This window comes from Sminthopsis crassicaudata, chromosome 3 (assembly GCF_048593235.1).
Source record: "Sminthopsis crassicaudata isolate SCR6 chromosome 3, ASM4859323v1, whole genome shotgun sequence".
NCBI lineage: Eukaryota > Metazoa > Chordata > Mammalia > Dasyuromorphia > Dasyuridae > Sminthopsis > Sminthopsis crassicaudata.
The window spans coordinates 259,453,675-259,468,308 of NC_133619.1; the positions used below are offsets into that span (position 1 = coordinate 259,453,675).

Sequence of the window (14,634 nt, forward strand, 5' to 3'; positions counted from 1 at the left end):
CATATCTACATACATGTACATAGATCTCTATAATCATATGTTTGTGTGTGTGTATATATATATATATGAACATTCATGTGCATGTATGTATGACCATACTATGCTTATTTTTACTTGTCCTCTAGTGGTCTGCAAATAGATAGCATCTTCCTTCATAAAATTAAATCTTTCCATATTTTCCTAAATTCATCATTTCCTACACCACAGCAATATTTCAACTTTATTGTTGTCTAGTTATTTTAAGTAGTCTAAAACAATATTGATTAATATAATATAATAAATAATATATAGTATAATTTCCCTATTTTTCTCTTTTGACTAAATATATTTTAGCTTTAAATTTGTCTGAGATCATGATTTCTATCCCTGCTTTTTTTACATAATAAATTTTACTTCTAATCTTCATTTAGTATTTGTGTATATCTCTCATTTTATAACATTTTCTGAAAACAACATAATTAGTTCAAATTTTTAATCTACAATATTTCTATTTTATGATTGAATTCATCTCATTCTAAGCTGTCAATTATTTGTTTGTTTTCCTTTTTCCTATTTCTCAAGATCCTTCTCACCCTGTTCTTATCCCTCCTGATTCTTCTCCTTTATTTCTATTTTCCTATTATTTAACATAGTTCCCCCTTCCTTATTCTCTCCCTCTTTCCCCTTGTCCTCTTGTTTCTATCTGAATTTAGAAGATTTATATGACCCTTACAAATATCATATTGTTCTCTATCCCATTCTCATTAATCTCCACAACCTTCTATATCGTCCCCCCTTATCCTATTCCCTCATACTCATTTCTTTATGTTAAAAAGACTTTTCCTTATGATAAGGTTCCAGAATTAGCAACCCTCTAATTCCTCTGTATCAGTTCTTCTTCGCCGTATCTCATTTGTGTGAAATAATAGCTCTTTTTACCTTTTCCTACATGGTTTTACTTTTTAAAATCATATCATACTAGAATCAATCATAATCTTTTCTTTTTGAACTACCCAATTACTAATGAAAATTTCAGATATATATGGTTTACATGTTCACAAATAAAAAGTGAACAATTTGTCCTTATTGTGTCCCTTGTAATTAATCTTTATGTTTACCTTATATTTCTCTCAGAGCTTGCATTTCAAATTTTCTTTTAAGTTCAGGTCTTTTTGCAGCAAAATCCTAAAAGTCTGGCAATTTTTTAAATGTCCTTTTTGTGTTCTTCACAAGTATGCTTAATTTTGCTGGTATGATATTTTCAACCACAACTCTTTTACTCTTCAATATATAGTATTCCAAAATCTGCTATTTTTTAGAATAGCTACTAATAGGTCTTGTGTAATCTAATTGTGGCACCACTATATTTGAAAATTTTTTTTCTTGTTTGCTTATAATATTTTCTCCATGACCTGGGAATTTAGGAATTTGCTTGTAATATTCCTATAGCTTGTACTCTTACTATCTCTTCTAAATGGCGATTAGTGGGTCTTTTCTAAAATTTCTACTTTCCTCTCTTGTTTTAATATTTTAGGATAATTTTCTTTAATTATTTTTTGTATTATTGTATTAGAATTTTTTTCCATCAAAGCTTTCAAATAGTCCAATTATTCTTATTTTTTCTCTTCTTAATTTGTTCTCCAAATCAGTTGTTTTTCTTATGTTTCATATTCTCTCCAATTTTTTCATTCTTTATATTTTGTTTTATTATTTTTTTGGTCTCTTATAGCTTCATTGGTTTCCCTTTACCCAATTCTAATTTTCAAAGAATTGTTTTCTTCTTTAGGATTCTGAATCTTCTGTTTCAATTAGCTGACTTTGTTTTTATAATCTTGTTTTTCTTGGATTGTTCTTATCTTTTTAAACATTTTTTCAATCTCTCCTATTTTATTTTTTACATATTTTTTTGAGTTTTTTTAATTATTTTTGGATAACTGAGCATTTGACACTACTTTTTGGAGTTGAAGAGAGTTTTTTTAAGCTTCAGTATCCTCCTCTGAAGACAAATCCTGGTTTTCTCTATTCCCATAATAATTGTTTATACTTATGTTTTTTTTTCCTTGGTCTGCTCTTTTTTGTTTGGGTTTATTTATTTATTTGTTTGGTAGCTTAAAAAAGTGATTATAAGTGATTACAATAATAATAATTATTATTATAAGTGATTATAATCACCTCTATCACTGGGGTGTGGGGCATAGTGCCTCTAACATCTGGTTCTTCTTACTGGATTTTTTTTTTTTTGAGCTGTCTTAGGCCCAAACTCAGCATTCCTTTTCCTCTCTAAGCCACAGCTAGAGTTCCCTGCACACTCTGCTAGAAATGTTCTTTCTCTGAAAATCCTCCAGTGGCTATCACCTTCAGTTCTCCCTTGTGGCCTTGAACCCCAAAGCAAGAACTCACCTCTCCTGATACAGCCCCACTGCTTCGGTACTCACCAAGCATGTGCTTCTCACTTAGAGCCTTTACTCTCAACATCATGGTTTAGTCTGGTGTCCCTTGTTAACAGAGGTTCCTCCAATCTTCCTCTACTCAGATGCCTGACTTTCTGTGGCTGAGACAAAATTACCTCCTACCTCAGGGGTCTCAACTTGCTATTTAAGCAGTGCAAGCAGGCAGGTATTTACACTTCCCTCAGGCTGTCCAAACTTCCATCCTGAGATCTTTCTTCAAATTTTCTTTGGTGGTCCCAGCAGGACCACTGTTCAGCCCAATTCTTGTTCATTTTTGCCACTCTACATTCTCCCTAAGGTGAGATTTTGTCTTTTTTGTGGAGGAAATTTGGAGAACTTGGAATTTTGTTACTTACTCTACCATCTTCCCATAATCCTCTCCCTTGTCTATTTGTTAATAGGAAACATCCCACTGGGGACTCAATGATTGGAGTATGTGATTGCCCATAAAATCTAAAGCAGCAACTGCCCTCTAAGGACCCAACCAAGAAGTCAAGTGCAAATTAGGAATACAAAGTACAGAGGGAGTGTTTGCCTATTAATAAGAAAGGTGGAATCTACTAAAGGGATGGTAAGAAAATACTGATTGTATCTCCTTTTCCTAGAAGCAATTTTATCCTGTAAGTACCAAAGGAAAACATCTCCTTCAAGATTAGAATGGAAGAAACTTGGACCCAGTGTCTCCTTTGTCTATTATCAGCAAGCTTTTCAAGGTAAGACATTATAGACTTGTGGGTCATTGGGAAAGGAAATGATGAAATGCTGTATATAGTACATAGTCTTCCAGGTGACAAATAAAAAAGGGCACAGATAAGTTTTCCAAAGCATATGAGGAAAATTTCAATGAGGCTCTGAAGATAATGGTCATAAATATATAATATGTAGAAATAAAATGAATCATTTGTATCCCTGTCTCCCTTTTTCAGTAGAATCCCTAATCTTTCAGTAGGGAAACTGTCTTTCAAAAATAACAATATCACTTTTGTTCCTTAGTCGTACATGAAATCTGCTGCATTAGTCATAATGCCAAAGCTTAAAATAAATACATACAACAATGAGAATAACAATAGTATCTACTATGAGGATAAAATGAAATAATTTTTGCAAAGTGCTTTACAAATCTTGAGCTATAAAATTGCTAGTTATTATTGATAGGGAAAACCAAACAGATAATATATTCTGCTGTCCCATCTTTCAAACCAAATCTCCAAAGATCATGTGTAGCAAGGACAAAGTTACTTCAAATTTTCACTTGGGGACAAATCTTAAAGGTCTTTAAGAACCTAGGGAAACTCATATGATATAATAAGGCAGGAGGGGGAAAAAAAGCAATAGATTCATGAAAGTGAAAGATGGTGCAGTAAGAGGAAGCAATGCAGCTTAGCTCTTCTCTAACTCTTTTCTATAACAATCTACAAAGTAGAATAGACCGAATTCTGATCAGGAAAAACAAGAAAAAGTCATAAGTAGTCTTTATTGCAGTTCAAGGCTGCTTAGTGAAGCAAGACAGAAAGGTCTGAGGAAAGGGAGAACAGTCTGGTCAAGAGCATATGTGGTGCATTTTAGACCTCTGTAACTGAAAGATACTCGAGCCAGCACCAGAGCAGAAAGACACTCCAGAGAATCCCCAAGTTGGATATCTAGAGGTTGTCATTAATGTGGGTCCAAGCTGCCTACTGATCATGGAAATGTAGCTGCATGGCTCTGATCCCAGGAATAGATTTGTGACTAAATTCTAGGCTTTTGTCTCATGTAAAATAATCAGGGCATAAGTTTCAAACCAAAGAGAAGTCTGCAATTCAAACTTTCTGAAAAAAAAAAACAAAAACAATAGTAACTGAGTCCAATAGTGCACTACTGAAACTTCCAATCAGGGTCTATTAGAAGACAAAATAGTTGGTCAGGAATTTGTAGAATTCAAACGAGTAGAACAGTGAACAGATCTCACATGAGGTCACAATCAATTTGGGAGTTTGAAAACCTATAGGACTTCAGCTTGAGTAGTAAAAAGAGCAGAAGAACATAAGAACAGAAGCTCATGCCTTCCCCACAAAGCCTATAGTAATATAAAGTCAAAAGCCAAAAAATGGGCTAGGAGAATGAGCCAACACAAAAAGCATCCCATCATAATTCATTTTAATTATTTAATTAAACTATTATGACTACAGAGAAGCTCAAGATGCAAATATTGAAGAGAATAACTCAAAAATATCTAGAAGCAAAGCCTAAAAAAATGAAACTTGGCCATAAGTCCAACAAGAAGTGTTAGAAGAGTTAAAGCAAGCAGAGCTTTAAAAAAAAGGAAAAAAGGTTATAAAAACATGTGAAATAATTCAAGACCATGTCATGTCGATCCACAGTGGGAGCCTCTGAGAAGCCTTGATCCTGGCCAAAGAGCTTTCCTTCTATTATCCCTTGAGATGAATGAATTCTCTTCACATGGTATACCCTTGCTGACCCCAAAACCTCTAGCTCAGTGCTCATATGCCCAATAATAGGCCAAGGTCTTTTCTGTCTCAGAGACATTCCTGGTGGCTAGATAGTTGTTGTCCAGTCAATCTGTTGGCTTGCCATGTGTGCCTTTGTACCCATGGTGATTGAAGGCTGGTTCAGCATCTACAATCAGGACATTGCTAGAGATCAGGCCTTCTGTTGTGGAAGGTGATAGCCAGTGCATTATAGCAGACAATTTCACTGTGTGTATGGAGACAGTAGTACCTGGGCATGGGGGTTGTCTGAGACAGAGGCCAGAGTACTTCCTTCTCCAGCTTATTACTTGTTTGGGTCAGCTGTACAGTGATGTCCTTTATTTTCTCACTGAGTCTCTAGATGGCTCAGCATAGGGAGCTTGGGCACTCACTATTTTTGGTTCTGCTTTGTCCTCCTGAATGCCTTGTGGATTATTGTGCCTTCTGCCCTTCTTCTGGATGCCTGGTGCCGATTGGCAAATGCCCAGTTGCTGGCAGATGGTGCTGCTGGCCCTCAAGCCCCAAGAAGGCAGCGTGAACATCTCCAATGAAGATCTCCTATTGGAGGGGGTATGGAGGGTGAGAGAGGGGGGAGGGGAAACACTTTCTCATATTAAATCATCCTTCCCTCCAGCACTGTTGGATTTTTTGTGGCAGTATATTGTTCAGGCAGCTCCTTTCTCTTGTCCTGATTTGTGGGGAGTTCAAGACCCTGATTTTCCTCCCACCCTCATAAGGCATCTGCCCTTGACATTTTTAATAAAGGCTACTGAAGGGGGGGGAATAAAATAAAATAACTGACATTGAAAATAGACTGAGGAGAGATAATTTAAGAATTATTGAACTAAAAAAGATTTTAAGTATCATATTTTAAGAAATTATAAAGGAAAATTGACTTAATATTTTAGATGCAGAAAATAGAAATCAAAAGAATCTGACTTCTGAAAGAAATCTCAAAATGAAAACTTCTAGGAATAGTATAGCCAAATACAGAGCTCTCAGGTCATAAAGAAAATGTTGCAAGCAACCAGAAAGAAACAATTTAAATATCATGGAGCACAGTCAGGATCATACAAGAGTAGCAACTTCCATATTCAAGCAATGGGGGACTTGGATTATGATATTAAGAGCTACCAACCAAGAATAATCCAGTCAAGCAAAACTTTGTATAATCCTTCAAGGGAGGAAATGGATATTTAATGAAATAAGCATTGTTAATGAAAAGATCAGAGCTGAATAGAAAAATTGACATTCAAACAGAAGACATAATTGAAGTACAAAGAGATAAACATGAAAGAGCAATCATAAGTGATTTATTATAATTCCAGTGTTTACATTTACACCAACTGTTTGCATTCCTAAATGGGAAGATAATACATGTAACACTTGAGAACATTATCTTTATTAGGGCAGTTAGAAGGAATCTACATAGAGGGCACAGATGTGTCAAGTATGTTGGGACTTCTCAAAAAGAAAAAAAAGAATGTAGGTTGAAAAAGAGGTATACAGTGGGAGAAGAAGAAAGGGAGAGATGGAATGGAGCAGACTTTTCTCACAAAAGGAGGCATGCAAGGAAGAGATTTTACAGTGGATCATCATGCATAGTAACAGTAAGGTTATAATGATAATCAACTGTGAAAGACTTGACTACTCAGATTAATAGTGGTCCAAAAAAATTTCAAAGACTATTAAGTCTAAGTTTTATCATCTGTAAAAACAAGAATAATATACTTATTGTTAATATAGTAGAAGTAGTGGAATAATGGTAAATAATAGTATTTTCCCAGCTCTCCAAAACAAATAAAATTTAATTTGCAATATTGAGAAATGATGAGTATAATGATTTTAGAAAAACCTGGGAAGACCTATGTGAACTGATGCCATATGAAGTGAACAGAATTGGGAGAACATTGTATGACTTAGCTGTCAATGATTAAGATTGATTCAAGACAGATCCAAAGAAGCTATGATGAAAAATGTTATCCTAAACTCTGAATACAGATTAGAGCATTTTTTAAACATTATTTTTCTTGGGGTTTTGTGTGTTTTATTTTTCAAAATGACAATATAGGAATGTGTTTTACATAACTTCACATGTATAATTGATATATTTCTTGCTTTCTAAGGAACAGGGGAGAATTGGGAGGGAGGGAGATTTTTTTAAAAAATTTTAAATGAATGTTATATATTTTTACCATATTTAACATATCTTGGATTACTTGCCATATAGGGGAGGGGGTGAAGAGAATGGAGGGAAAATTGAAATATAAGATTTTGCAAGAGTTATTATTGAAAAGTTATCTATTCATATGTTTTGAAAATTAAAAAACCTTAATAAAAAGTTTTTAAAATGTACATGTAATTCACAAATATCCAATGAAATAAAATACATCTTTTAAAAAGCAAGTTATGGTATATAAATGTAATGGCATACCATTGTGCTATAAGAAATTGCAAAAGGAATGGTTTCAGAAAAACCCAGAAAGATTTGTATGAACTGATGCAAAGTGAATTAAGCAGAACCAGGAGAATGACTGATTAATACAATAACAATATTGAAAAGAAAGTAAACAGAAAGACTTTGTAACTCTTCTTTAACATAATGGTCAATCACAGTTCCAAAAGCATGATGAAATATACTATCCAGCTTCTGACAGAGCTGATAAATTCAGAGTGCAGAGTGGGGGAGAGATGTTTAATGAAAGAATTTGCTTTATATAACTATATGTTTTATGTTTTATGTGTTTTGTTTTCTTGTTTTCTCAATGGGTAGAAGAGGGGGAAGAGTAGAGAAGAATTTGGAAATAAAAATTAAAATTTAATTTAAAAAAGATTTATCAAAAGTATTTAGCTTTTTTACCCTACCTTAATAGAAATTAAAAGTATGACAGTATATTTATTATTTAATTTTAAGTATCTTTTACTTTTGTGAGATTAATATTTCTTTTTGTTTAAAGGTGACTTCAAGAATCGAGCTGAGATGCTCAATTTCAGCATCAGAATTAAAAATGTGACTAGAAAAGATGCTGGACGGTATCGCTGTGAAGTTAGTGTACCATCTGACCAAGGCCAAAACCTTGAAGAAGATATCATTACTTTGGAAGTATTAGGTAAAGAATTAATTTTTTTCATTTAATGATAATCTGATATATGAATGTATTCATATGAATTTTCTTTAAAAATGTTTTTAATGATATTGGCTCTTTACTTTTTTAATCCTATGTAAAATATTATAGAAGGTGAAATAATGGTAAATTCAATAAAGAAGTAGCTATCAATTTTAAGACTAGGCACAAAAATTCTTAATCTAAGGTCCATGAACTTGTGTGTATGTGTATTTTTCTAACATTTTGATAATTGTTTTCCAATTTAATTGGTTTCCTGTGTAATGTTATTTATTATATTTTATGACCTTAAATACATCATTTTGAAAAGGGATAACATTAATTGGACAGCCAAATAGATGCATATAAGACTATGAATTTTTCTAACATTTTGATAATTGTTTTCCAATTTAATTGGTTTCCTGTGTAATGTTATTTATTATATTTTATGACCTTAAATACATCATTTTGAAAAGGGATAACATTAATTGGACAGCCAAATAGATGCATATAAGACTATGAATAGTTGGTCAGAGGCCCAGAAAGATAATGTGTCCTAAATCACACCAGAGTTTGTGACAAAACTGGGATTTGTGCCAGCTTTTTCTGATTCAGTCCAGTATTTTTTCCATAATTTGGCCTTTACTCTTTGGATGAAATAAACTCATCTCTTCCAACAACATGGCACAATTACAAGACAAAAGTAATGAAGGATATCCCAAGAGAATCACTATGAAGTAGCTGAAAAGATTATATTCCAGAGTTCCTCTCTTCCTTTCTCTATCATTTAATTAGTAAGACTATTTAAATATGATCTTGATCAAGGCAGGTTCTTCACTAGTTAAAATGATAATGTTTGATTAAATGATATATCTATTGCTCTTTGGTGCTCTAATATATGACTCTCTTATTTGTTTTTAACAGGATCTGTGATTTCATCACTATAGGGAATTCTTAGTGAAGGTCTAGACCCCAGTATAAATCCCACCTCTAGTACTTACTAGCTGTGTTCTCCTAGGCAAGTTATTTAACCTTTCTCTTGGTTTCAATTTTCACATCTCTAAAATGAGAATAATAATGAATAGCACATACCTCATAGGGTTGTCATATTTAAAGAGTTTTGCACCTTAAAGTACTATGTAAATGTTATTGTTATTTTTGTAGTTGTTATCAATGCAGACTTATATCTCTTAGTCGTAAACCTAATTTCCTGAGACACTAAAAAATTATGAACAAACTCAGACGAGCATCTGGTCTAGCTGGATCCTTATCCAGAATTCCATCAGGAAGTCTGGTCAACTCTAGAGTTTTCTTTGACTTTGAAGTTGGTTTTAAGTCTAAGGCATATCATCTAGTTTGTAATCCCTAGCTAGGAGACCTGAAGATTCAACTCAATGGAGCTAATCAACATAGTTTCAAAGAAGTTTTTTAAATGGACTGGAACCAACTCTGGCTTAGACTTGGTCTTTTTGTTTGGATGATAATAATAACGATAGTAACTCGTGCTTATAAGGTTCTTTACAGTTTACAAAATATAAAACACTATATAAGTGTGAGTATAAAACCATTAGATAGAGGAAGAGCCCTTGAAAAACAAAAGAATGCATTACAGATTTGTATATTTTTCCCTGACAATCAAAATTTGCATTTGCCTTATAAAATTTGTAACATATGTCCTCTATTGTTTTAGTGGCACCTGGTGTTCCATTATGTGAAGTCCCCAGCTCAGCTCTGAGTGGAACTGTCGTGGAATTAAAATGTCAAGATAAAGAAGGTTTTCCTGCTCCTGAGTACACTTGGTTCAAGAATGGTGTTCATTTACTAGAAAATCCCAAAAGTGGCCACAAAATAACCAACATTTCTTACACAATGAATAGAAAAACTGGAACTCTGGTAAGATAATTTGGTTGACTTAAATTGGGAAAATTCTTTTAAAAAAGCACAACCTAATAATTATTATGATTATCCATTTGCATAGCTTAGTGGAAAGAAAGCCAGTATTGGAGTCAGGAAGACTTGAAAGTCCTATCCTCTGACACATAATAAACTTTGTTGCTATAAGTAAGACATTTCTTGGGGCATCTACAAACTTGTTTAAGACTTAATTGTAGGAGCATAGCCAAGTTGCCCTGGTGGAGAGATTTTCCATATCAGGAATTTCCTATCAGTTTCTCAGGTCCAGTTCCACCCTTGTCCTCATTACACACCTCAAAAAATAAATGAAAGTTAAAAGTGCTAGAGCTAAATTTATGGAGAAAAAAAGAGTCTGTTGCTTGGATTACTGCTGCTGACATCAGTAGGGATAGTAGGGAAACTGCAACAGCAGCATAGGATAGGATGGGGCATGGTCTACAAATTCTTATGGTGGGAATTTCACGGGGGTAGGTAACAAGATTCTTCTGCTATCCTATTCCTTATTTATAAAAACAAAAAAGCATAAATACCTGAATATCTTCAAAGATATTCTGATCATTCACTGCCCAAGCAATGAATGTCACAAACTACTTGTCCTTTTTATTATCTGTGCTAGTAATCTACTACACAGATAATTTATATTTGGCTATTATATATGACTATTCTGCTTTTGAAGTACATATGAGAATTGATCATTATAAGAATAAAGTTTATGGTAATCTTTATGTGATCTAAAGTAAACAAGACACTTGAAAAAAATCTTAATAAACTTTTTTCATTTCCTCATTTGTAACATTTTCTGAGGTAGGAAAGTCAGACTTAGAGTTCATTTTTCTAAAGTGGCATTAAATATTAATTTTTAGATTAATGTCTGTGATCTACAGAACATGAAAATTTTGAAACTATTATTATTTTAAAACAAAAACAAAAGTGTAAAATTCTTTAAAAAAAAAAAAAAAAGAAAAAAAAGAAAAGAAAAGAAAGGAAAAGAAAAGAAAAGAAACCACACTTTGGATCCTTAGTCTGTTAGAAACTGAAGCACAGTAAAAAAAAAAAAAAAAAATGCTACTTATTGAGATTTTGTCCTCATCATTCTCAAAAATCAGCAGGGGCAGTCAGCAGGTCCAACAGTTCTTATACTTACATTTGTGGGACAGAAAAAAAACACTGCTGTCACACCTTGCTATATTTACTTTAGATTTATTTTTTCTCAAAGCAGGTGTTGAAACACAAAAACATGTAAATTTTCCATTTTCCATGGTTAGCATCTGCCCTTTAAAGACCTTATGATGTCAAAGGAATGACCTAAAGATAAATTTATTATATAATATACATAAATAATAATGGACAGCAGAAGGCATAGGATATAGGGTACAAGGCCTAGGACCAAGAAGATACATGTTCAAATACAATCTCAGACACTAACTTTGTGATTATGAGCAATTTACTAACCCTATTTTCCTCAATTTCTTCATCTATAAAATGAGTTGGAGAAAAAAATGACAAACTAGTTCAGGATCTTCGCCAAGAAAATCCCAAATGAGGTCACAAAAAGTTGGACATGACTAAAACAAGTGAACAACAATAACAAATTAAATAATAGTCAGCAGAGACAATGTATGTTTTGTAAAGCTTGTAGTACATGATCAATGTATGTACAATATCTTCCTTCTTACTAATCATAGTTAGGAATGAATACCATGTTGTTGTTTTATTTTAATTTGTATTATGAGAGAAATTAAGAACCAATTATGGGAGAGATCCAGGTTTTTTCCCTCTCCTATTTCCTTGTTTCAAGCCCGTCATTTATAAGTGAATCCTTCCCCACTGGATTCTACTAAGTCTTGTGTGGGGATAAATTCTTTGATTAAATTGCTCAGGACTGGGAGTAATTTGGAAGTAAATAATATGATCAAAATTTCATCCCCCACTTCCTCATTCAAATAGGGTCCATCTCATTATAATATTCATTCTCTCTCACTACTTGTTAACCAATCAGAGTCAATTGCCAGCCTAAGGAACATCCAATCTTCCAAGGGCATAGAAGTGTTGAATGAGTTCTATGAGGAGTGTTTTGCATTCAAGAATGTCATTGACCCTTTTATTAATAAAATGCTACCAAGAGTAATACAATGTTTAATTACCCCAAAACTATGTCTCTCGAACTTTTTAAACATCACAGTTTTCGAGTTTATGACAAATTCTCTGGAAGAAGACTACCTATTTTGAGAAAGGGAGCAACATTCTTGTAGGTTGAAATAAGCCTAGATTTCCCTTCTCTGTTTTCCTTTTTCTTTGATATAATGAAATAATAACATAGAAAAACATAGTAGTGGTGGAAAAAGGAAAAAAGAGATAGGCCAAATAATTTAAGATACTTGAGACAAAAGATAAAAATGAAACATCCTTGTCCTTAAGGAGCTTACATTCTATTGAAGGATATATACGTATTAAGTATAAGAGGGGAAAGGAGAAAATGGGGAGGAACACAGTCAGTATCAGCAAAGGATGACTTGTAATTTCTTTCTGAATAGTTGTCCAATCCCTTTACTGCCCCCAGACTAAGTGAGATGAAGCTGTTGGTGCTACTACTACAGCCACCTCCAAGGAACACCACTAGTACTTGTTGAGATGTGCATTCCTGGCCAACACTCACCTGGGTTTCACAGATCTCTTCTGCCAACCTTCTAAGTTGTTGTAGACTGGGAAAAGTGTTTTACCCTAATTTTTTGTTGGATTTACCACTCTAAAATTCAGTTTGAGGCATTATTTTAAAGTTGTTTGGAGGAGAATGATGGGAGAGTCCAGCTCAGTTACTACTTCTACAGTGCCATTTTATTTCCATCTTCTCATTCCTTTTCCATATTATAAAGGTCTCATTTCTAAGATATATAGGGAACTGAATCAAATTTGTAAGAATAAGAATCATTTCTCAAGTGATAAACAATCAAAAGATATAAATAGACAATTTTCAGAGGAAGAAATTCAAGCTATAAAAATAGCCATATGAAAAAATGCTCTCAATCACTAATAATGAGAGAAATTCAAATTAAAATAACTGAGATACTACTTTCTACTCATCCAGTCAACAAAATTGGTCAGAAAACGAAATGGTAAATGCTAGATGGGAAATGAGAAAATCTGTACTTTAATCATTGTTGGTAGAATTGTGAAATGGTTCAATAGTCTGGAAAGAAATTTGAAACTGTAACCAAAAGCTATTAAACTGTTCATATCCTTTGACTCAGTAATGAACTATTATAGGTCTATACCTGTAAAGATATCCAAAAAAGAGGAAAAGAATACACATATTCAAATATTTTAATAGCAGCTTTTTATGTGGTAGAAAACTGAGGGTTGACTCATAAGTTGGGATATGCCTGAAAAAGTATCATCTATGAATGTGATAGATTACTATTGTGCAATATGAAATGATCTAGGGGTTAGTTTCAGGGAAAACTCGAAGGTTTGTATGAACTGATGCAAAGTGAAGTGAGCAAAAACAGGAGAAAATTTACATAATTTATAACCAATATTTTAAAAACAAACATCTTTGAAGGCTTTATAATTCTGATCAACATAATAACAAACTACAGTTCCAAATGACTTATGATGAAAAATGTTATTAATTACCTGATGAACAGCCAATGGACTCTAGAGTACATACCGAAACATGTTTTTTTTTTTTTTCTTTTCTTTTCTTTTTTTCCTTTTTTCCATTTTTTTTAGGGAGGGTATCCTAATATGGAAATTTGTTTCATTTAACATTCAGACTTTGGAATGAGTTTTGTTCTCTATTTCTGAGGGAGGGAAAAAAGAAAAGAGAGAATTCCAAACTGAAAATGTGAATTTGAATTTAATAAAAATAAGCAAAAAACTAAGTAAACATAAGTAAATAAGTAAAAAATAAATTTTAAAAGAAGGAAATCATTTAACCAGCTTTGTCAAGAATAGATTGCAGTAGGAAGATAATTGTGTCATGGAGACAAATTAGGAATCTATTGTAATCAAGAAATGATGAGAGCTAGAATAAATTAAAGTAATGACTGGCTATATTAATTGAGAGAAAATAACACATGTGAAAAATGTTTGGGAAGATATTGTGGGAGGTGTGAAGAGAGAAGCAATGAACCAATCTGTGTGGGTAATGAGAAAGAAAATCAGTTAAAAAGGAATAAAAGTACTGCTTTACTTTTGCATAGACCCCAGAGAAATTAAACAACAAAAAGTCAACTTGTGTTTACTTTCTCTCTGCCTCAGTTGTGGTTAAAAAAATTTCCCAAGAAATTAAGGCTACTAAGAAAATTATATTAAAATCATTGCTCAAAACCTCTCTCTGTTTATTTCTCAATTGCTCTTTTTAGTTTCCATTCTTTTCATGGTTGTTTCATTATAATTAGAATAAATAATAAGAACACTGGATTATATTTACTTAGTTCTTAAAGAACTGTCTTCTTTAGAAGGTAAATACTAGACACAAAGAGAAGAAAATTTAATTTAGAAGAAAATTTGCAAAGCTCCTACAGCTGATAGCTTATTAGATTGCTCTATCAAGTTAAAGGATTTTTACTTACTCAATCTGTAAAATTCTGAATGAATTTTAAACTGGAAATAATAGCACAAAATGCTTTATCATTTGATATAGAAAAACCTAATCTGTGTAATAGATCACAACTCAGAAAGTTGTTGTACAGTATGATCTACTTAATAAGAGCAGCA

The 14,634-nt window shown here is 32.8% G+C and overlaps 1 protein-coding gene and 1 pseudogene across 4 annotated transcripts in view; both read left to right on the forward strand.

Annotated features, from left to right (window-relative positions):
• Nucleotides 1-14,634, forward strand: part of JAM2 (junctional adhesion molecule 2) — an 86,432-nt gene that overhangs the window by 49,372 nt on the left and 22,426 nt on the right. For 3 of the 4 annotated variants that reach the window (XR_012487999.1, XM_074300574.1, XM_074300577.1), the window contains exons 3-5: nucleotides 3,035-3,142; nucleotides 7,855-8,007; nucleotides 9,692-9,894. Coding sequence is in view for 3 of the 4 variants with exons in the window: in XM_074300574.1 (XP_074156675.1) it covers nucleotides 3,035-3,142; nucleotides 7,855-8,007; nucleotides 9,692-9,894 (464 nt within the window). In the remaining variant the exon portion in view is untranslated. The remainder of the gene's footprint in view (nucleotides 1-3,034; nucleotides 3,143-7,854; nucleotides 8,008-9,691; nucleotides 9,895-14,634) is intronic. The other variant, XM_074300576.1, reaches the window with a different exon arrangement.
• Nucleotides 4,854-6,955, forward strand: LOC141561240 (3-beta-hydroxysteroid-Delta(8),Delta(7)-isomerase pseudogene; annotated as a pseudogene).